The following is a 21,665-nucleotide window of genomic DNA, read 5'->3' as shown; positions in this document are numbered from 1 at the left end:
ATTGCCCAAGACCCACAGTTGCAGAGATTATTGTTCAGGTAGTTGATAAATAAAGGTAGTACCAACTTAATTTTCTATACCATTTTCTCTGCTTGTCCATTTCAGCACAATGAGAAATTGATAATATCCCTCAGCTATCATCAGTATCATTCCTAATATACCTTAGCTATCATCAGTACCATTGGTTTTAATATTATAAGACAGATGTTGTAAATCTCTTCAAATATGCACAGTTTATACAAATCAGAGGAAAATGGGATACAGAGATAGTATGTTTCTAGTTTCAAAAGTCTTTTGCCATTTTACTAGGCCTATTAAATGCTTTTTTATAAAGACCCTGTCAGTTTGGAAAGCACTTTGAAAGAGCTTTTGTGCGTGTATGGGATATACTGGCACACATGCCAAATGTATAATATTTACAGCTCGTGGAACATTACCTTGAACACATCCCTGTCTTTCTTGTAATCTTGAACAGGTGGGGCTTGTGTTTTCTTCTGTGCTCATGAGTTATGTAGGTTCTCATACCAAAAATACCTTTCAAAATTCTCCTTAAAATTCCCTCTTATGTAATAAATGTAATGCACAGCTGATAAAGTGTTGTGTCGAACGTAGAAAAGGGGTAGGGTTGAACCACTCTCTTTCTAAGTGACACACACTCTATTAAGTCATCTAGGGACACACACTCTATTAAGTCATCTAGGGCCTTATGTAGGTGGGCTTGCATTTACCGCTTCATAAATACCGAATCATACCGATTCGGTATTGATGAAGTGGTAAATGCAATGTAGGTAATGAGTCGGTAAATATTACCGAATGGGAAAAATTCGGTAATTACCGAATCGGTATTTACCGATTCGGTAATGAGGCATACCTTCCCATTGATGGGAAGGTATGCCTCATTACCGAATCGGTAAATACCGATTCGGTAATGGGGGAGCACATGCAAGGGTGGCAGGGTGTCACATTGACACCCTGTTGCACCCCTGATTCGGCCATTTGTGCACATGTGGCGCACATACATGCCCTAAGGGCATGTATGTCTGCCACATTGCACACTTACACGTGCACAAAAATGCTTTTTGTCACCTATTCGTCATTTACCACCAACCTTTAGTTGGTGGTAAATAACGAATCCCCACACCCACCACACACTCCTCCTACATCTCATTTCATGATTCGGTAAATACCGAATCATGAAATTCTCCCCCTACATCTCAAAAGCCAAAATACCGGTCGGTAACGGTATAATTACCGAAAATCGGCCGTTACCGACCGGTATTTGGCTTCCTACATGAGGCCCCTAGTATCAACCAGTGCTTCCTTTATCAAACATTGCCTCTCCTACTTTTTACTGAGTACAAAAATTAAGCAATAAATGTTTTTCTCCACTTTCAATTATGCCAGTTACACCTTAATGTTCTATGAATCATGTTTCTTCACTTTAAATTCCTCTCATTAAAACAAATAGCTGTATTTTTCTGTTATAAATATGCTACCTTGACTAAAGGTAACTGGGAACAAGTTGCCTGTTTTTTGTAAATATGACACTTGTAAATGGGATTACATTTAAATGATGAGTTTTATGGGATCCCTATAAACTAAAGTTAAGTATTTAGTTCAATTTCCCCCCATTTTGAAGTGTCATATTTGCACACAGCTGGCATCTTACTCCCAGTGACTGTTAGACACTGTGCCATATTTATAACTGTAAAATACAGGCATTATTTTAAGTGAGAGAAATTGAAAGCGCAGAAAAATGTTACATATCATGAACATTTTTTCAGAGCATTTTCTCCCATTTAAAAAAATGGTTAAATGTTTGTTTTATAAATGTAACAATGCCGTATATGATGAAAGGCATTCCAGTGCCTCAAGTACAAACGATATAGGCTCTCACTGTCACCCATGCACATTTATCCCATTCACACGTACATATATTCATACATGCCAAAAGACCACACTCTCACTGACACATATGGTAGTCTTGTCATGGTGCCCCTAGTCAAAGTATATTGTTGAAACCAAAGTATCAGGTTCTATGGACATTAGGCTTAAAGTCGATGGAGCTGGACGTGATGGTGTCTGGCAACAATGCGTGCGTTGCTTAGCTTTCAGTAGCTCATGATGAATTTCACAGATCAGAAGAAGCTCTCACTACAGAAAAGGTTGGAGACCCCTGACCTAGACACACCTGGCTAGTATTTGGAGTCTAACTGTTATATCTGACTTTTTATTATTTAAAACCAAATTGCTAGGATTATGGCACTTTTTGCAAATGTAGTTGGAGAAGTTCAGAAAACCGTCACCCTGGAGATGAAGAATGATCACTTTTCCCTCTTAAATTTCTGTCAGTCTTCATTGGATAATGATGGTATAGTTATTTTACCTTGGAGCTACATCAGCGTGAACCTGGATGTTAGACTCAAGAAGCTGAGCAAGGCTGAAATCCGAGGATGGAGAGGGAGACACTTTAACATCAGCTGTAAAAGAAAGATTAGTATTGAAACAGAAATAAAAAAACATTCAAAGCAGGCACATATCGCTGTGCATCACTAGTTCAATAACAGATTGTTGTTCTCAACACTCTTTCTTGATATAGGTATTCAATGAATTATTATTAGAAACGTACTGTTAACAGCAGCATTCGCAACAGCAGCAGAATATATGCTCAGTTCCATGGGCAGACCAACACAGGTGGGAACGATCTGTCGAACCTCAGCTGCCAACACCGGCTGGGCATATTGCCCAGCAACACCATTAAGAAGTTTGTTGATAACGGTCTTCACCATACTGTGCCTTGCTGCTGGTTCATTGAGAGCCTGTGGTAAATGAAATAAACCAAAAAATCGTTGAATGAGAGGTACTGCTGCTGTAGAGCGCTATGAGAATGCATAATTGAGCTGTGGTTACCTTAATGGCAGTCTGAATAAATTCCTTGTTAATGTCAAGGAAGGCCATCTCCTGTCCAAACAGTTTGATGTAAGTCGAGATTAATGGGGCATCTGCAGGCAGTGCCTTAAAGCCCAGCAGCTGTGGAAACAGAGAACACAAGTTGTAAGAAATAGAAACTGCTTTATAAAATCAAATTGCTTTGTAAATCTAAGTTCACAAAGTAATTTGTGTATGATGTAAAGCTCTTGAAGGTGGGTCCCATTTGGGTTGGCATTTCATAGGCCTCTGCCAGTAATTGGTTCCAGCATTGACTCTACTGGGCCCCCCATTTTAACTTAAATACTAGCCAGTAGAAGAGGTGCACAGAATCAGTGTGCACCTGGGATTCCGGCAACATGTTGAAAACTATGAGGAAGTGACACCCTCAGCTGCTTCTTTCAGGATATTTGCTTGAGGAGCCTCTGTCTTTGCTGCAACAAGAGAGACCTGTTATCTCCCTGAGAGAGAGTGCTATAGGTTCTCAGACCAGCTATCCAATATGTGCTGATTGATATAGTCTTCCCAGGGAGAAGTTGGGTCTCTGGATGCCGCTACATTAGAAAGGGTTTTTAGGTTACTTATTGCAGTCCCTTAAATGATCTAATATAATTTTCCTATGTGCAATGTGATCTTTTGTTGTGGAATCTGTCACAGCAGAAGTCACACATTAAATAACTGGGTTGCAAGATCACCTATGTTTGAACTGTCTTCCCACTATTGCCTGAGAATCCTTCTACAAGTTTATGTAATGGAAACTATGGAAACCATTTAGAGTCTGGCAGAGCAATCGTCCTACTGTAATCCAGCAGTGCTCCTGTGCCACAAAAACTGAAGCTGCTCCATTTTATTTAGGTAGAGTTTCTGACCCTAGAACCTCAGCAGGCTCTGGCAAGGGAGACTCCTGATCCAGTCACCCATTCTTCCACACCCACATTCAACACCCTTTGTATGGTGATAACAGAGGGATAGACTAAGTACAAGCCACCTGGTCAATCAATCAATCAATCAATCAATCAATCAAGATTTTGTAAAGAACACTACTCACCTGTTAGGGTCTCAAGGCGCTGAAGACCCTACGATAGAGTACATATACCTTGCATGCCAAGGCCATTGATTTGCTATTGCCCTAATTTAGGGGCTTGTTTCAACAAGTTATGCTGACTGGTTAATGATGCATGGTGGTTGGTTGGCAGTTAAGCTCATATCATGTTAGCAGAAGCACTTTCATCAATATGCGGTTCACCAACAAGACAGAAATCTCTAACTCTGATGGTTGGTGCTCTGCCAGGGAGGTACAAACAAGGACCTCAGGTGCAAAGTGAGCTCTAAATTAGCTAGATTATGTGTAACTGTCTTTACCTCAGATGGGGCATAGTAATTGCACCTACATATTTTGTTCATATTGCAACGTTGTAAAATGGAGTGACCCAGTCCATTTAATGCCTAGCACATGCTAGTCACACCAAATGACGTTTCAGGCACAGAGCAAGAACTGCCTTTTCTAAAAGGCTTGTTATCATTAGACAAACCCATTCCAGAATCCTTGTTCTGTTTTTATCCACTATTATTTTAAATATGGTTTGTGCTTTGAGTTGGTCTCACTAATGTAACTTGTCAGAAAATGAGTGAATGGTATATAAAAAAGGAGATGCATATCTATGAAAGATAGATTTAATATACATTGTTAGGATCAATTTTAGTTTTATTGGAAATTGTTAAATGAAATTGTAGTGTTTTTGAACAGAAGGCGAAAGAGGTTCGCGTTTTTGTAAAATCTTCTGATTTCTGGCATATGCAGCAAATCCTGACAGCATTAACACGTCCGCAGCCAGCAATAACCCGCCTGGGGTACATGTCCATCTGACTGAAATCAGTGGGCTTTATATTGCCGCTCACCTCTAAATCAGAACCAACATTAATTGGGCAATTTTAGCAAAAGAAACTGTGAAAGCATTACTCTTGTGAGATTCAATAACTACCTGAAATTGTTAATGTTATAATTAGTGCACATAGTGTGAACTTGTGAGAAGCATTTGCTGGGAGTCTGTTCTATGTTTGAAATGCATTTACCGACTCAAGTAGACATGGATGTGTCATGGTATTTATGGAAATCTTGCCATTAAATATTAAATGTAACAAATGTGAATGAATGCCTTACCGTTTTTACAATCTGCTGGATTTTCTTGCGCATTGGATATTCAGCAAATGGAATATTCTGTTTCCTGAGAGTTTGTTCCAGACCTTCTGCTCGGACAGCAATCTAGTAACAAATAATCAATTGTTAGTTTCTGTATGAAGGGAGTTATGTATCAATTAGGAACATGTTGAGCCCTGATTTGGTATATTAAGAATGCAATAATTATTCCCTTAAAGCGACATGCACAGAGGAGGAGGCATGTGCTTGTAATTTTGAGTTTAAAAAGTAATGCCTTTAGTTTACAAGGTTCCTCCTATCTCCTGATACTCTGATACACACGTTTAACTATATCTGCCTTTGCTTCAGTTAAAACGATAATCCATCCATTCTTTATTTACTGGTCTAGAAGTTTTTACCTCTAGAATATCAGCCTCTGCACCAGTTATGTACCCTCGGGTTTTGGCAAGCAGGAACACCGGGAACATTGTGTTAGCGCTGTTCATGAACAAGACATCTGCAGTTGCTCCAGCCATAAGTGCATCTATAGTGAAAGAATAAATACATGTTCTTTTAAAAAAATGACATAGATGGTTCATCTTCCTGCTGCTTTATTGTCACAATCCGATACGGTCATGACATCTCAAGATGCTGTCCAAGATACCACGTTTCCAGGACACTTGCACTTAATAATAACACTTCACGCCATCAGGGTACAATGCATTGAACTTACATTATGCAAAGAATTCAGATAAAATGCTGTCAGAATATATATGATCAGAAAGACCATATGTCACTTCTATATACCACCTAAAGATGCTGATCATCAATGTTGATGTAGAGGAATGTGTTATTGGCCAACTGAGGCACACATCACTGAGTGGTGTCTCAATTTGATCCAGTGGAATTCAAGGATTTCCACCTTAGCACTGTGTGCAAGTAGGTGAACCCCTTAATCCCTTGTGCGCTCATGACGGAACCACGCCGTCATGAGCCACGGGCGGCGTGTGCTCATGACGGCGTGGTTCCGTCATGCTGCGGTCGTTGGTGGCCGCTCCTCCCACGCGGCACTAATTCCCCGGCTGTGCGGGCGAATTAGACAGTGGGCGGAGTCGTGACGGAACCACTCCGTCATGAGCACAGCTCGCCCGTGACTCATGATGGCGTGGTTCCATCATGAGCATGGCGGCGCCGCGCTCACCCCTCACCCCCCCCAGCGCTGCGGCGGAATTCGCGCCGCAGCGAAGGGGTTAATGATTGACTGTCACTGTCTAGGAATTGTTTATCCTACCAATTTTTGTTTGAATGGATCCCCTGTTGGCTGAAGACAGCTGAAATGCCAGAAACCGGTCCTAGGAAGCTTGTTTCCGGTCCAGGGAAGACATGGCTTGGCAGTTCGGGCTAGACTGTTCCCATGAGGCACAGGGTCAGACTGATTTGCATATGGCCATGTCTGAACTGGGGTGGCAGAGTGGGCTAAAGAACGGTGATGGATTAAACCCAGATCAGTTGACTGGGGTGAGTGCTTGCAATGTTCAACACTCCGTCCATCATTTCCTTTGGTTTTGCTTTGTTCGCCATAAGTTGGCAGTGTATGCTCAGACGTGAGTCCCTTGCTCACTTTGCCACTGGATTCAAACAAGCTTGGCTGAAGACGGCTGAAATGCAAGAAACCGGTCCTAGGAAACTTGTTTCTGGTCCAGGGAAGACATGGCTTGGCAGTTCGGGCTGGACTGTTCCCATGAGGCACAGGGTCAGACTGATTTGCATATGGCCATGTCTGAACTGGGGTGGCAGAGTGGGCTAAAGAACGGTGATGGATTAAACCCAGATCAGTTGACTGGGGGTGAGTGCTTGCAATGTTCAACACTCCGTCCATCATTCCCTTTGGTTTGCCTCCTTTCTGTCACCATCAAATATCAAGGAGTCCCCAAACACTCTGTTCTAAAGCAAGGAGTTTACATACTTTCAATTTGGGTTACTCCAGATTTTCATGTCAGAGATCCTTGTAGTACTCCTGGCATCAACAGGAAACTGTCTACAGCCTGTCCATGTGTAAGGTAGGTATTTAACAGAAAATGTGTATTTTGTTCAACTGTGTTTGTGTCAGAGCATTGATAATTGTACTAAAGGCAATCATGACAGTGAATGAAGGTTTGAAGTTTTCTATAATATGCAAAATATCATCTGTCTGTAAAAATGTGGAGGACTTTTGACGTTTGGAGTAAGAATACTTATAAAATCAGGATTTAATTACATTGTTCTTAAATGAACACTTGAACACTATTACTTGACTGTAGACATAGCTCTGTAGCACTCCACCGGTCAGCTATATATATTTTTGTATTAAGCATTTGTATGAGCTATGTCAAATCTGGTATAGTTTGGGTAAGTTGAAGACAGACCCTCAAAACAAATTAAAAAGTGCTCAAGTATTTCCTGTGCATGTTATGTACTTACATTGGAATGAACCGAAGTGTAAAGCTTTGCTGTAACGATAGCTCATTCTGTCGAGCATGGGGTTCAACATCTTTACAGCAACACTGGAAGCAGCAGCCCTAAAAGAAATGATGTTAACTCTCATCAGTGAGGTCTTGTTGAATATGAGCTGGCATATATGATCACATTTTATTATATGCTTTTATCCATAACTTAACTTCTACTTTGATGCTTACACTTGATGGAGTGATGGGACATTGTTTCTGGACAAAGCCTTCATCTGTGAATAGACAAAACTTGCGAGTTGCAGGTTCACTTTGCTCTCCTTTGATGCAATGTTGGCTATGGTTGTTACTAAGGCGAGACCAGGCTTGGTTTCAAATAGAACCACGGAGGCCATCATCCGGACTTCGGTACGAACCCGGTGGTCCATGAAGATCTGTAGAAGAATTTCCTGAACCTACAGAGAGAAACATAATATATGTATTTAAATAGCTAGTGTAAAAACACATCACCAGTATCGATTGATGCACATTTACCTTTGTGAAAAATGGATGTATTAGCATTGATATATAGCTTGATACCCAAAAGACACTGTGGGGTATGTAGTTACTAAAGAGGCACATTCCTGCCTAGTTATTTCTCCCTCTGTCTAAGATGATATCAGGATGGCTGACATGCAACAATCAAAAATTGTCCAACCTTTAAAAACCATCTATCTTTAGCGCAACTACAACAACAGAATCACCAGATGCTCAACTACTATTCAACAGATTTAGATGACATTTTCAATGTACTCCATAAGAAGCACAAAATTGTGATTCGAAATTCTATTTCTAGATCTGTTTATGTGCCTGAACCTGTAAATCTCTAGCTATGAGAAGCAGTATGTTACCTTGAAATAATTTATGTTACCGTAAAAGACAGTTTGTTCCCTCTAATTTCATATTTTGGTCTTTCTTACAAATCTTATTTTTAGTAAAGGAGATCTTTGTGTAAAAAGGTCATAAAGCCTATATGTGAAACTGTCAGGTATTTGAAAGACTATTTTCACATACAAAAGTGTAAGTTATAACAAGATAAGGATGAGGATATTCTTAAATTCAGAGACTCCATATATGTAGGGTTCGGAAAACAAGAGCCTGTGAGAAAATGTATGTAAATCAGAAAGTTCAGTTGGGAATTACCATGTTTTCCCTGACACATAATCATGTTTCTGCCCCCATCGATATTTGCATATGCATCAGAGGCGTTTTTCCTATACTATGTTTGCAATTATTGATGAAATATTGAAGTAAGGGAAACATTGGGAATTCTGGTGTTACTTTACTAGACGTCTGTTCTTATTTAATTATTTAATTACAGATTGTTAATGAAAGAGTGTTAATCACTTCTGAAGAAAAGAGTAAAAATGTATAAGAAAGAAACACAAAAATGTCATTTAGAATTAATTACTTCTTGTGTGTCTCTACAATGGTGAAAAGCCTATTACAAAATAAGCTGCTGTCTGTCAATTTTTGTCAGAGATGAATCACACTCTATTGTATTATATTGGACCTCCAGTGAATTACACGTAGGAGCCATCTGATTCTGACAAGAGACGTCTGTAGTCCTCAGGTTTTGTTTGTGATATTTTATATCAGAAAACATCACTAAAGTAAAAATGTCCCGCTTCTTGGAGTCTTCCAGAAACCCTGACTGAGAGAATGACAGTATTTGTAAACACCCATCCAGTGGACTATCTGAGTATATTAAATGACATCAAGAATAAATAAATGTATACTTCAACTCATACTATGTTTAACATATGTGATCTATTTTCTTTTTGTTGTGTTGCTTTAAAAGAAGGCATACCTAATGTAAAATTACTACCAACGTGCCTGAACAATAAACATATTTTTCAGTAGAATCGTTATACTCATACTGATAAGTATGGTGTGCACATAGAATGCTAGAATGCCACTACATTGGAACTACACAAACCTTCCATGGAAAGGTAAATTGAATGTTCTTGCTTGGGGAATACAGTAGATCAGAGAATGTTTCGTTGGCTAATTAGCAATGGTTTATATTAAATCTGAGATATATTCATGCCACTCTGTAAGTGGGATATTTACTGACACCAGAATGTGATATAGGAAAATTTTACGAAAACGTCCAGAGATGAAATTAGGGCACACAAGCACGTATGAAGGCACACACACTCAGATGCCCTATCTAGTATGATTCTATTTGAACAACATTTGGTAACACATCTTTGAAAGACAGCGCCACTTGTGCATGAAGTGTAGCCAAGATATGAAGTATAGTTGGCCCTTTAATGACCCACCAGACCACAATCAGTGCACATAGCCACAAATAACTACATTAATCATTGTATTTTGTGTAAAGATGAAGCTTATGAGCTGTTCTAGGTTTTTTATGGTGCTAGTATGTAGGCAAACCAACCCAGTGAAAGGGATATTCAATCAAACATTGTGCTTAGGGTAAATTGGACAATTATTCTTTTGAAGCTGGTATGCATCTTTGTATGATGGTTGCTTTGATGTATCTTGCTCCTTCTCCCTTACCCTTCTCGGATCCTCCTTTGCAATGTTTCTCAAAGCCATCACTGCATCAGTCTGGATCCTAACAGGGAGCTGATAAGCACTGGAGGCGAATCCTGGCAGGAACTTCTGGATCCGCTTGATACTGGCTGGCTGGCCTGCATTTCCAAGAGCCTTCAGAGCCAGTGCCATGTCCTCTTCATGGGCATTGTTGGATGCCTCAGCTGCCAAGTCATGGAGGGGCTGCGAAAGAAACACATCTAATGCTCATTATTTCGCCTCTCTTTCAATGTCATGCTCTCTTGCCAAATCTTCATTTGTACATTCTTTTATATATTAATTCCATAAAGAATGATAGAAGGATATATGTCAATGACATAGCTGTTTTCCACCCAGACATGATGTTTTAGACAATGAAAGTGAAGCTTGCGATATCAATGATGTAACTTCTCAATCCGATGTGAAAAACACATTCTACTGACATGTATTTATTCATCCACCATTTTATATCATGTAAGCTCCCCCATAAAAATCACCCAATATATTACAGAAATGAGCAATGCAGAGGAAGTAGAGTCATTCTCACAATAGTCTTCAAGAGCACTAAACAGAAGGAGATACTATTAGCTAATTAAATTGCGCTCAATTTGCCAACCTCTGAAAAATGGAAAGCTGATTTGGCCTTTTTGGCCTTTTTGAGATTTGTACTAAGATCTCCAGATAGCTCACAGAAGTCAGCGGTGAGCATTTACCTCACTGAGTTGCCAAACTGCATCCTTTAAACTAGTGGTTAATAACCTTTTGACTTCTGTGGGCCAACACCTAATCATTACTGGAATCCGGGGACCCCCAATGAGTCATTATTGGAAACCAGTGACTCCAGCCTAACCATTTGAGAGGATTTGAACCGAAAAACAATACACAAAAAATACAGAAACAAGCCCCAGAGGAGTCCATAGACCACAGGTTAAGCTAAGAACCAGTGCTTTAAACTATGTGATAGATTAAAATACCCAGCATGTTGCCACCTTCTCTAAAGACCTCTTAGTCTTACATTCTACCCCTTCCCAGAATCCAAATGAAAGATGGTTTCCGCTTCTGTAGTTTTCACTCCACTAGTGCCATAGCAATGAATAACTGGGTTTCAAATTGTGCGTTCAATATAAGGGCTCTCCACGAAAGCCACCAACAACACCTACACCTGCATGTAGGGAACCTAAGTTAATACTGCTCTACATAAACTACACTTATCCATTAAAGATTTTGATCTTTACCACAAATTAAAAGGAAAAAAGTAATCTGTCATAAAGACACCCATGTTCCACATGAGCCATGGTCTACTGGATATGCTGCATGCATGCAGGAGAATTATTTCCACCTGGTACATTTATTTGAGGGTGTGCAAACAGAGTTAGGAACTGTTTTAGTATTGGTGCTTATTAGGAGATGAGGACATAACATGCTTATTTCTGGATTTGATTCAGCACTTTCTACACGTGCCTACCAGGTGGTACAAATGGACACAAAATGGTCACAGATGCTGTTTTTGTATGTTAATGCATATACATTAGCACATAGGTTGAATGAGGGACACTAATGCTGTAAATAAAATAAATATGTTTCATGGAAAATCATTTTTCTGGTCAATACTGAAAAGTTACTCACGGATAGAGCTTCCTCAGGACAGGAAGAGTGTGCACCACAGTACTTGTTCACCATGGACCCGTATGCCAGGATCGCTGCCTTGTAGACAACAGGGGATTTCTGATGTTGCGCCACTTTCATTAAATCCTGCAGGGTTAGGGACAGAGGTAAACCATTGGCATGTAGATCATGTTTATTTTATACACCACTCATGTTATGGATATTTTCATATTTTTGCAATTATGTAAAATATAGTTCAAAATAAGAGATGGCAAACACATTACAAAAACTAACATCATCTAGTTATATTATATAGGGCTGCACTCTAGAGAACAACCTTTTAACAACTGATTTTCCAAGATAGGACTTGGTTAACATGAGATTTTGTACTCCTCGTGGAACCTCATACACTGGTAGAATAGAGGCTAGGCAGCTAAGAATATATTGGTGAATTGGTGAGCCCAATTAATTATGGGTGTGTAATAGCAACGGCAAGGTGGTTTTAAAAGCCATTGGTGGCATGGAGTTATGGACAGAGCAGTTCTAATACAGTTAAAATTAGAATTTCACTTGTTGCCAATAGTATGAAATGCAGAAAATTTGGAAAAAATACCTATGCCGAATTCTTCTTAAAAGTCCTGTTTAGGAAATGAAAATTATAATTTGCATCCTAAGTGAGACATTTTTTACAAACTGCCTCTAGCAGCAAACTGATGGATGGGATGCTAGAATTCATTTTAGCACTGAAGATCACTTGGGTCTGCATTCCAGTCATTGTTGTTTATCCAACATCTAGCAGAGATCAGTCACATGAAAATCCATCATTAGCCTGTTACAGTGGGAACAGTGCAGCCCAAACTGCCAGACAGGCCATCAAGGAGAGAAGCAACCCCGCACCAGCTGATGTGGCATAGTGTCGGAAAAAATGGTTTGGGTTGCTTGTGTTCTCATTCAGATGGGATGTGGCCTGGAAATTCAAGCTGGACGATTCCTTCTGAAGCAGGACCAAAGCTGACTTGCATAAGGCTGGTCTCGGTCTGAAGTGACATTGAAGGTAAAACATGGAGACTGGAATACAACTCTAGTGCTTATCAGTGGCTAAGGCGTTTTGCAAGCATTCCACACATCACATTTATGGTTTCCTGTGCTCATTGTGCCACAGGATTGAAGCAATTCATTATTGAGAAGGTGTAAAAACGGCAATCAATTGTGTTCCCATTCAGACCAGGCATTAGGTTGGTATTTATTATTCCTACTGGAACAAGACCAAGGCTGATTTGTACATCTGAAGTGTCATAGTGGGATTAAAATATTGAACTGGAATGCAGCCTGAGTGATTGGTAGTTGCTGAAACTTTTTCCAAGGACTCCAACCGTTATCTTTGGGGTTTTTTCAGTGTTACAAATTGGGCACTAAAATAGTTCATCTTCAGACTGGGATTAAGTGATTACAAAGATAAATCAGATTTTTAACACTCCATTTCAAATGGCCCCACAGTTTATCCTGCTGGTATGCCTTGTCCCAAACCACAAATCATTCTCCTCTTGACCAAGAAATCAAAAGAGCCAGGCTCTCCTCACAGACAATCAAAGTTTAGCAGTCCATTGGGGAAGGGTAGTCACATGAACCACAGATGGGTGGGTAAATTAACTTACGCTTGTGATAGAAAATATAGCTTTAGTTGTGGGTGACTCAGGAAGTAAATTTGAAACCAACTGTGGATGAGTACCCCTAGATAATCATGTGTCCTGACTATTGTTCCAGTGTTTATGCAGTAAATAGGATCCAAGTCAATGGTACTGATTACAATAATGTTGTAGTTTGCTTTGTACTTCAGCAGAGGTATCCTTACAGTAACACTGATTTGATGGTATTGCATATATGTTGACCCAGGCCCCAGTTCGGGGAGCCATTAAGTGAGGGCGTTTGGGTGTTTTATCACCCATTTACCTTAAGTGATACAACATTGTCCTCCTCATATGATTTATGCAGAACATGTCCTTGTAATGAAATAACAAACATCTGAGCTGACTCACTTGAGCGACTTGTAAGGTCTGGTGATCTGCTTTAGTGAACTGGACAGCTAGGGTTACAGCCTGGGCTGCCTCCCTGGGGCTCAGCTCCTCATTGTGGATCTTCTGCTTGATAACCTTCAGTGCATCAATGGTTCCCACTGCTGGGATGGCATTCAGCAGCCAGCGTCTGCATATAACATACAAATCCCATGAGTTAAACAGAAGCAATCCCAGTATTATAAGTCATTGCTGTGACATTATGATAAATAATCACCTGTACTGAGGTCTTTCTGCAAACTGCTTCCATATGGCTTGGATATTTTCATAGTTTGCAGCACGAAGAATCTGGGCAAGCTGTAAGAATTTGGCCGGAGCATCGGCATGTAACTGTTGTTGATTATTTTGCACTAAATGCTGCAGCGTTTCTGCAACCTGTACCAAAAAGGAAAATCAATGGAATTCATTTAAAAAAGAAAATATTCAGGAAAAAGAGAATGAAACATAATGGACAATATCTCCCAAAAAGCAAGATTCAAATTGCTAAAGGTAGTTGTTACTGTCTGTAGGGGCATTGGTCCATGTTGCATTAGTTGATGGGTAAGTTCCTAGAATTATCATTAAAAAAAACAGAGGCAAAAACAGAAGGCATAAAACCTTCAGTGTAATAACAGAATAATTGTATGGCTCCTATTGCATAACTTTTATACCAGTACTAACTACACTCTGTTACATCTTGAGGGCTGGTTGGTGCTAGCGAAATCTTTAAAAAAAAGTAAGAAATGAGAGATTTTTTTCCCAAGTATATCCGTGAATTGTTTCCCAAATGTAAGCACAGCCTGTGCCATAGAACCTCTGTAAATAGTGAGACCACAAATGAGACCACAAAAGGAACAACTCTTTGCTTGACTGGCTGCTAATGGAGCCTGTGTTGGGTCCTATTGATCGATCGCTTTCAATACATCATTGGTTAAGATCTTTGTGTGTGGAGTGACCGACTGAGGATTAGATATAGGGGTTGATCCCCACTTTTGCTACATCATAAAGGAATTCCAGACTGCTGTTACAGGACTCTCTGAGAGCCTGTCAGCCTGAGAGCCTAAGGAACTGGCTCTAGCACAGTTTTGGGAGGGTAGGGTGTGGGAGGGTAGTAGGGTTTGGCTCAAGGTGGCCCGGGATTTTTTTTTACATTTGACCATTTGGGACAGGAGGGAGAGGAGATGATATGCATGGCTCCCCCATTACTTCTGTACTTCTGCAAATTAGTCGAAAGCAGGAGCACATGAGTTTGGGGGCCATACATAACATAAGATGGGTATATCGTGAATAGCAGAATGACACTCAGAACCCCCCCGGTTAAAAACATCCCAGGTATTCGATGTTATATACTATAATTCTATGTGTATATTCACAAATGGCCCCTCTAAAATGTTAGTATCAAGTGTGAAAAAACAGATCTCTTTGGTAACTAGGCACAAATCAGAGATGTATGACTCTTTTGTATTTTCCACTGTGCATGTATGGGGAGATGGACTGAATGTGCAAGGAAAACGGCTCACTGAAATAAGATCTCGCTCCTGAACATATATTGGTTTGTATGTGTCAAAGGTTTCAATTCCAGTGTGCCTGACACTCCATTCATGATTTGAAGGCGGTACAAGTAATATTGACAGTTATTTACAGTGCTTTAAAATAAAAATTAATAATGAATGTATCCTTTAATTGACTTGTTCAATAAAATCTATTTTTGTGTGTTTCTTTATTGCTGAGTACTGTGTTGAAATCCAGAGTAAGTGTTTATTTGTGAAGATGTGAGGTTTACATGCACGCTGATGCATAGAGATGTACATACTTGTGTCTCAGGACTCCTTGTCTTTACTAATTGAATTGGCATCTGTAAAACTTCAGAAGCAAACTGGTATTGAAGACCCCCACGGTTCTGCAGTTCAGTCTGAGGAGAGTTAACTCGATTGCTTTTAGTTTCCACAAAAGTGAGCACTTGCCTGAAAGAAAGATAAACAGAAAATGTATGTATTCCCCATTTGCGTTGTCAAGGCCTAGAGCTTGAATAAGGAGGTCACGTAGGGAGAAGTTCTACAGTGCCACCTATTAGTTTGCCAAATTGCAGATGACCTAAGACATGGCCATTTTCAAGTCTTTAGGAAAATGCTTCAATAGTCAAAATGCTATTTTCCTTCGAGTGCTGAATGCTTTGGATGGTTCACTATGAAAGTTAGATAGTCAAACCCCATTCTCACCTCATTATGCCTTGGATCATTTTAGAATTGTTTGCTGATCATCTGAATTATACACTATTGTATAACCAGTCTACGTGGTAGCATTTAGGAACCAAGCTAATTCCATTGCTCCTGATGTGTGTGTTGGCAAGCCGCAAATGACGTTGCACAATAATTAGAGAATTGCAAGTCCTCACAGCTCCTAAAAGCTACTGCCTTATTATGATCATGTCTTAGGTACAAGTTAAGATATGAAAGCATCTATAAATATATGTTGTTTCAATATTCAAAACAGAAGGCAAAAAGATGGCAGTGTCAGTTATCCTTTCACTTATAAGCAGAAAAAGAAGCATTTTCCACATTTGTTTTATTATGGAGACAAAACTGCATCTAAGAGAAGGACAGTGAGTAGCTGACTCTCAAATGGGAAAGACTTAAACTGCAAACTATTCATTGAATACTTTGTATTTAATGTATAAATGTTTCAGTCTTTCTATTACTAGGAACATGTCTTTGCTGGTTTAGTAGCGAGTCACATTATTATGTAAGTTATTTTTAAAATATAGAGCAGCTGTTTAACTGAAAAATAAATTCTCTAAAATAAGTTGAAATTGCTAAATTCATCATTAACACTGCTATGAACATTTGGGCACAGGATATCTACTTTCATGATGGTCTTGTACAGAACAGCACACAATGAGACTGATGATTATATGAAAGACACACACCTGGCTTCCATTACAGCTGCACCATACAGTTCATAGAATGGGGAAAACTGATACACCTGCCGCGCAGTTACTTCAGTGATTAGAGCACCACCATCTCTGGGCTTCATCTTATAAGTAAATGTTGCAGCCCTTCTTAAATTCCTTACAACCTGTGGTAAAAAGCACACACAGTTATCATGAAGAGTAAGAGCGTTAGGAGTAAGTATTGATTTAAGTACAGTATATGTGACATAATCAAACCTTCTGACAAGAAGAGCATTTCTCCACATAGGCCATGCCGATGTTCTTCTCCACTTTTTCCTGGCAGTTGTTCAGGTCCATGGATTTCACAACAATGATTCTATCAGTTCTCTTGTCTTCTTGGATAACGTACCTTGTGTGGCAGACCCCGGTGACTCCAGACTATGGAAATAAGCAGAGAAAGTGAAAATTGATGGGCTACATTCTGGGTATTGGTTTGTCCTATCGCAACATACTCAGAGATAGTGAGATCTGCCAATAATTCCATTTTTCTGCCACAAGTGGTCCATCATGTGATTAAACCTATTGATCCTCAGGCCATGACACAACAAAGAGTGTTCTTATGATTGACCACCAGCTAGATGTTCTTAGATAGATCTCTGTAAGTCATATTACTAAGATATAAGGGAGGACACCATGTCTCTGTCAGACGTGTGAGTGCTCCAAATATGTGTGATTACATGACACCCATTCTCTGAAGTCTGCACTGGTTACCACTGGATGCAAGGTATAAATGAAAAATCAACTGGCAAGAGGTGACCTATGGCCCAAAGGCTAGACTTTGGAACTGAAGAACCAGGTTCAAACCCCAGGGTCAGCTCAACATTATGTGATTCTTGGCAAATTGATTAATCTTAAAAATGTGTAATGTCTGGCTCTCATGAAAAGTACGTTTGAGCTATATTAAAAAAACCTCTAATTTTTACATTGAAAAAGGTTAGCAAAGCCAGCATGACTGTTGCTCAAACTCTGAAGTCTATGTATATCCAGGTCAACCCGAGTCATGCATTTTGGAGATTAGAAACACCTAATAATATGAAGCCCAAAACTCAAAAATAGTTTTGCACCTTTTTCTGTGTCTGCAGGATGCCAAGTTCCCGCTGGTTTTCTGCTGGAAGTTAATATTCTCGGGTGCATTAATCCTATTGGTTCCATCAAAGAAAGAAAAAAAAGACTACGAAACCTGGAACACACTAGGTTAGCTAAAAGAAGTCTGGATTCAAAGCATGTTCTGCCAATGTGGAATAAGAGGGTAACAACACTTTAGGACGGTCTTTGCCGATGTACCAATGAATCCATGACCACACACCACTGAATGTATGAACTCAATTGTATGGAAACAATGTGAAAGAAATCCAGTACATTGCTCAACAGGTGCCTATGGACAATAGTCTGGGTGGAGAGACTGAATGTTATGGGGGCGTGTAAAATTGTACGAAGCTATTGTCTATGATTTTGGAAGGACACAGGATTTAGTGAAACTAATTGAATTTACAAGGCCCTCTCTACTTCAAATGGTGATCTACCTCTCAGATCCCACTTCCCTAAGCCGATGGTACTTTTTTTATCTGAGAGGCAGGCAACCTATGGTAAACTTTAAGTTACTATTACAGAATTTTGCAGAGTGCTCCATTATTATGGGCAAGTCATTTAAATATATATGTAAGAAAGTTTTTTCATATGCAGTTACTAAAGGATTGAAATGTTTTGTTTACAATTGTTTCCAAATTATTTGAAACCAACCTCTTGCAAGTCATAGACATTTTGTGTTTTCTTGATGGTGACCTGCAGCATGTTCACGATCCCTCTGTAAATGTTGAGTATAGTTTCAGAAACACCATCAGGGGCGAACATGTTTCCAACACGTCCATTGCTGTACTCAAACTTTACTGGTCTGCTGAGTTGAGCAGCAAGAGCCTGGGTCAGCTTTGAGGAGCGAGTGAAAGGATCCTTGGGCCAGATACCATTGTACTCTTTGATTTCAGGAGATGTGATCTAGAAAATAAAATAGATATATTTAGGATATGTCTAATGCATTACTATGTATTGTGAAGACAATATAAATGGAAAGTTAGGTGCCTTGTGCAACCTGCAGAAGTTTGATGTTCCACAAATGATAACCATGCACTCGCCTATGTATAACACTGTGATCTTCTATTTGTGATACTAGAGCCATTGATAGGTTTATCCTTAGCACACATGTGTATATCATAACTTTCTAAAAAATATTATCCAGAAACATAATTTCTTCAGGATTATACTTTTAAGATCAAATCAAGCTTGTGATTATCCTTTTGTAAACAATGTCTTTCAGGGTATTGTATCCTAGGCCTTGTGTCTCAAATCACAAGTGTAATTCATGTACCTAACTAACAATTAGCGCTACTTTATAATTATAATTTTTGTACAGCACTTCTGCTACAATTCAAATGTTCTATGGAAATAGAAAGGCCAATATCCTGTCCATCAGCAGGCAGAGTTAGGTTTTAAAGTCATTCAAGGCAACAACGCAGACAATATAGAATTATAGCTGGATGGCTGTAAGTAACTAGGATGGTTTTATCCAAGGGCTTCTGAAGGAAATCAAACAAGAAAATAGAGCAAAACCTGAGCAGTTTACTATATCATTCAGAATCAAAGGTGAAACGCGTCCCCTTAATAGTCAATTACTTGGCTACAATGTTATGTTATGCATGCTGCGAATATCTCATCCCCTGTTTAGATCATAGATCAGTGGGTGAGGAGTCATGGAAAAGGTATGCACAACATGGCTTTACCGGCCTCATCCCCCTGTCTCCATTTTATATGTACATAATAAATACCTAAATCTGATCCTCTGCCACTCATTCCTAAACTCTTCTGCTATCTTTCCCCACAGCCACGTTTCCGCTCTCAAATATAAAAAAATGTAACACTAGTGCCCTGCTATGTATTACCATAACCCTCTTTTGGTTGTCCCTCTCACCTTCACTCAACTACAAGAAATATACTACCTGGTGTTCTGCAACCCCGTTCCACAACCATTTATGCCTTCCCCCCCGTCACTTGAAGCTGAGCTTTGGAGTGGGTACACTGCCAGCAGTGGTTCTGTGATAGACACATTAGCATGGCTTATAACCCCATGCCAGCTGTGGGTTGCTGCAGACCTGTGGCTGAGAGCAAATGTGTTCCCTGGGGAGCAACAGAGCATGACCCATGTTCACCATCTTCCTCAGGTTTGTGGAAATCCAACAGAAGTTGAATAAGGCTCGAGAGGTAGAGGAGCATTATGTGCCCTTCTGCTACTTCAATATATCTCTGGTGACCTGGGTGAGGTGGAGGAACACCAGGAAAACAAGCACTATCACTGGTGACATAGCAGAGCAAAAACGTATCATAGCAGTCAGAAACTGGATTTTGAATTTAGTATATAGAATATCCACTGTATAAATAGACTATTTCCATCGGAAACATCTCTTTCCTTTGCTAAACACCTTACTTGCCAATGATCGTGATTGATTGATAGTATGTTCCCTTTAACACATACTTAAAACTAGGTCATTACCAACTTTTGCTCTGCTTAAAAAGATCTCAGAGAGTTATCTTTATTATTGCTTTGTGACCAATATGTTACTTTTATGTTAGTATTTATACTTGTATTTGGCCATGGATCCAGTAGGCCGTTTTATCGTTAGTAAAGATATACTGTTGGAACAAGTCAATTTTACAATATACAAGATTAAAACTAATTTTAGCATATCCAATTGCTATTAACTGAGAAATGATTCAACTGTTAACATTGACTATATCTACACATTAGTTTTACTTTTATCGCTTACACTGTGATTGTAGGAGAGTCTCCTCCCACTGCACCCCCTGTGCCACGTCATCACTGTGCCCTTCACACTGTGCTCATTCCTACCTTGAGGAGATAGGCCTTCTGTGCGAATCCACTGATCTCCACCTTGCAGTTCAGTTTTATTCCAGATCTGGCCAGGCCAGCCTCCGGTAATCCATTCAGGATAATGGCCTCGTACTGGAACACATAGGTCTTACTTTCACTGAAGACGGGTTCTGGAAGAAGACACAGAGATGAGAGCTTAGGTGGCCACTTCACCTGGCATTAATCAACATAATAAGCTGCAGTGAGGTGAAACAAGTGAACACACCACTTATAACCAAAGAAAACATACATACCATAGTTGTACTGCTCACTGCCTGTGGGGAGGAATATCAAACAGAAAGGTAAGAAACCGCTTAGACCCATATTCATAAAAGATCAACTCTATTTTAAAACACTTTACAATATATGAATAAGGATTAACTTCCTTGACCCTCTACCTCCTTTGCCATAAGTGTTCTAAAATAAATCTAACTGTACTAATACCCTCTGAAAACATCAAAAAATAAAATTAAGAATCAGAAATATTTTCTAGCCTGCCCCAAATCTTCACAATGAAAGGAGCAGAAGACGATCTTACCCACAAGGCCGAGCAGGAAGGCTAGGATGATTCCCCTCATGGTGGCGGTGAATGGAGGTGACCAGGGGCGCAGCTGCTTTTATAGCAGAAAAAGGGCAGTGTGTGGCTACCTACCAGTTTATCTTGGCAGACGGATCAATTTTTTTATCAAGCTTGGCAAACATTTGCTTTCATTCACTATGACATCAAGGTTTAGCCAAAAATCGGCATGTCGAAATAATTGAAATAATTGTTAGTTTGCACAAGAAGGGACAAACTAAAATAGATTAAATTTGTTTTTGCAAAGATTTGTAAAATGTAGTTGATACACAATGATGAAAGAAATGCATATGTGGTTATGCTGATGGTATTGAGGTTTTTGGCAGGCCCTCCTGTACACCTATAAAAGGTTGTGATAACCTGGCTCTGGTCGTTCTGACTCGGCCAGACAAGTGTTATCTAAATGATAGTGAATCTAAAGCATTGTGTAAACGACATGACGGCATCAGAGTAGACAGTATTCCCTAAACATAT

At 39.6% G+C, this 21,665-nt stretch overlaps 1 protein-coding gene across 1 annotated transcript in view; it reads right to left on the bottom strand.

Moving 5' to 3' along the window:
• LOC146834621 (vitellogenin-A2-like) overlaps positions 1–21,238 on the bottom strand; it is a 55,629-nt gene extending 34,391 nt beyond the window's left edge. Inside the window, exons 1-18 of the mRNA XM_085602096.1 lie at positions 21,153–21,238; positions 20,869–20,889; positions 20,594–20,745; positions 18,436–18,687; positions 16,912–17,073; positions 16,672–16,820; positions 15,559–15,709; positions 13,984–14,141; positions 13,731–13,896; positions 11,716–11,841; positions 10,075–10,293; positions 7,741–7,964; positions 7,526–7,623; positions 5,485–5,609; positions 5,090–5,191; positions 2,911–3,030; positions 2,630–2,819; positions 2,387–2,480 (exon numbers count right to left, since the gene is read on the bottom strand). Of these exons, the coding sequence (XP_085458222.1) occupies positions 2,387–2,480; positions 2,630–2,819; positions 2,911–3,030; positions 5,090–5,191; positions 5,485–5,609; positions 7,526–7,623; positions 7,741–7,964; positions 10,075–10,293; positions 11,716–11,841; positions 13,731–13,896; positions 13,984–14,141; positions 15,559–15,709; positions 16,672–16,820; positions 16,912–17,073; positions 18,436–18,687; positions 20,594–20,745; positions 20,869–20,889; positions 21,153–21,192 (2,549 nt within the window). The 5' untranslated portion in view covers positions 21,193–21,238. The remainder of the gene's footprint in view (positions 1–2,386; positions 2,481–2,629; positions 2,820–2,910; positions 3,031–5,089; positions 5,192–5,484; positions 5,610–7,525; positions 7,624–7,740; positions 7,965–10,074; positions 10,294–11,715; positions 11,842–13,730; positions 13,897–13,983; positions 14,142–15,558; positions 15,710–16,671; positions 16,821–16,911; positions 17,074–18,435; positions 18,688–20,593; positions 20,746–20,868; positions 20,890–21,152) is intronic.
• Between the last annotated feature and the right edge of the window lie 427 nt (positions 21,239–21,665).

Source organism: Triturus cristatus, chromosome 4_2 (genome assembly GCF_964204655.1).
Source record: "Triturus cristatus chromosome 4_2, aTriCri1.1, whole genome shotgun sequence".
In the NCBI taxonomy this organism is placed as follows: domain Eukaryota; kingdom Metazoa; phylum Chordata; class Amphibia; order Caudata; family Salamandridae; genus Triturus; species Triturus cristatus.
This window is presented reverse-complemented; position numbering and strand designations above follow the sequence as displayed.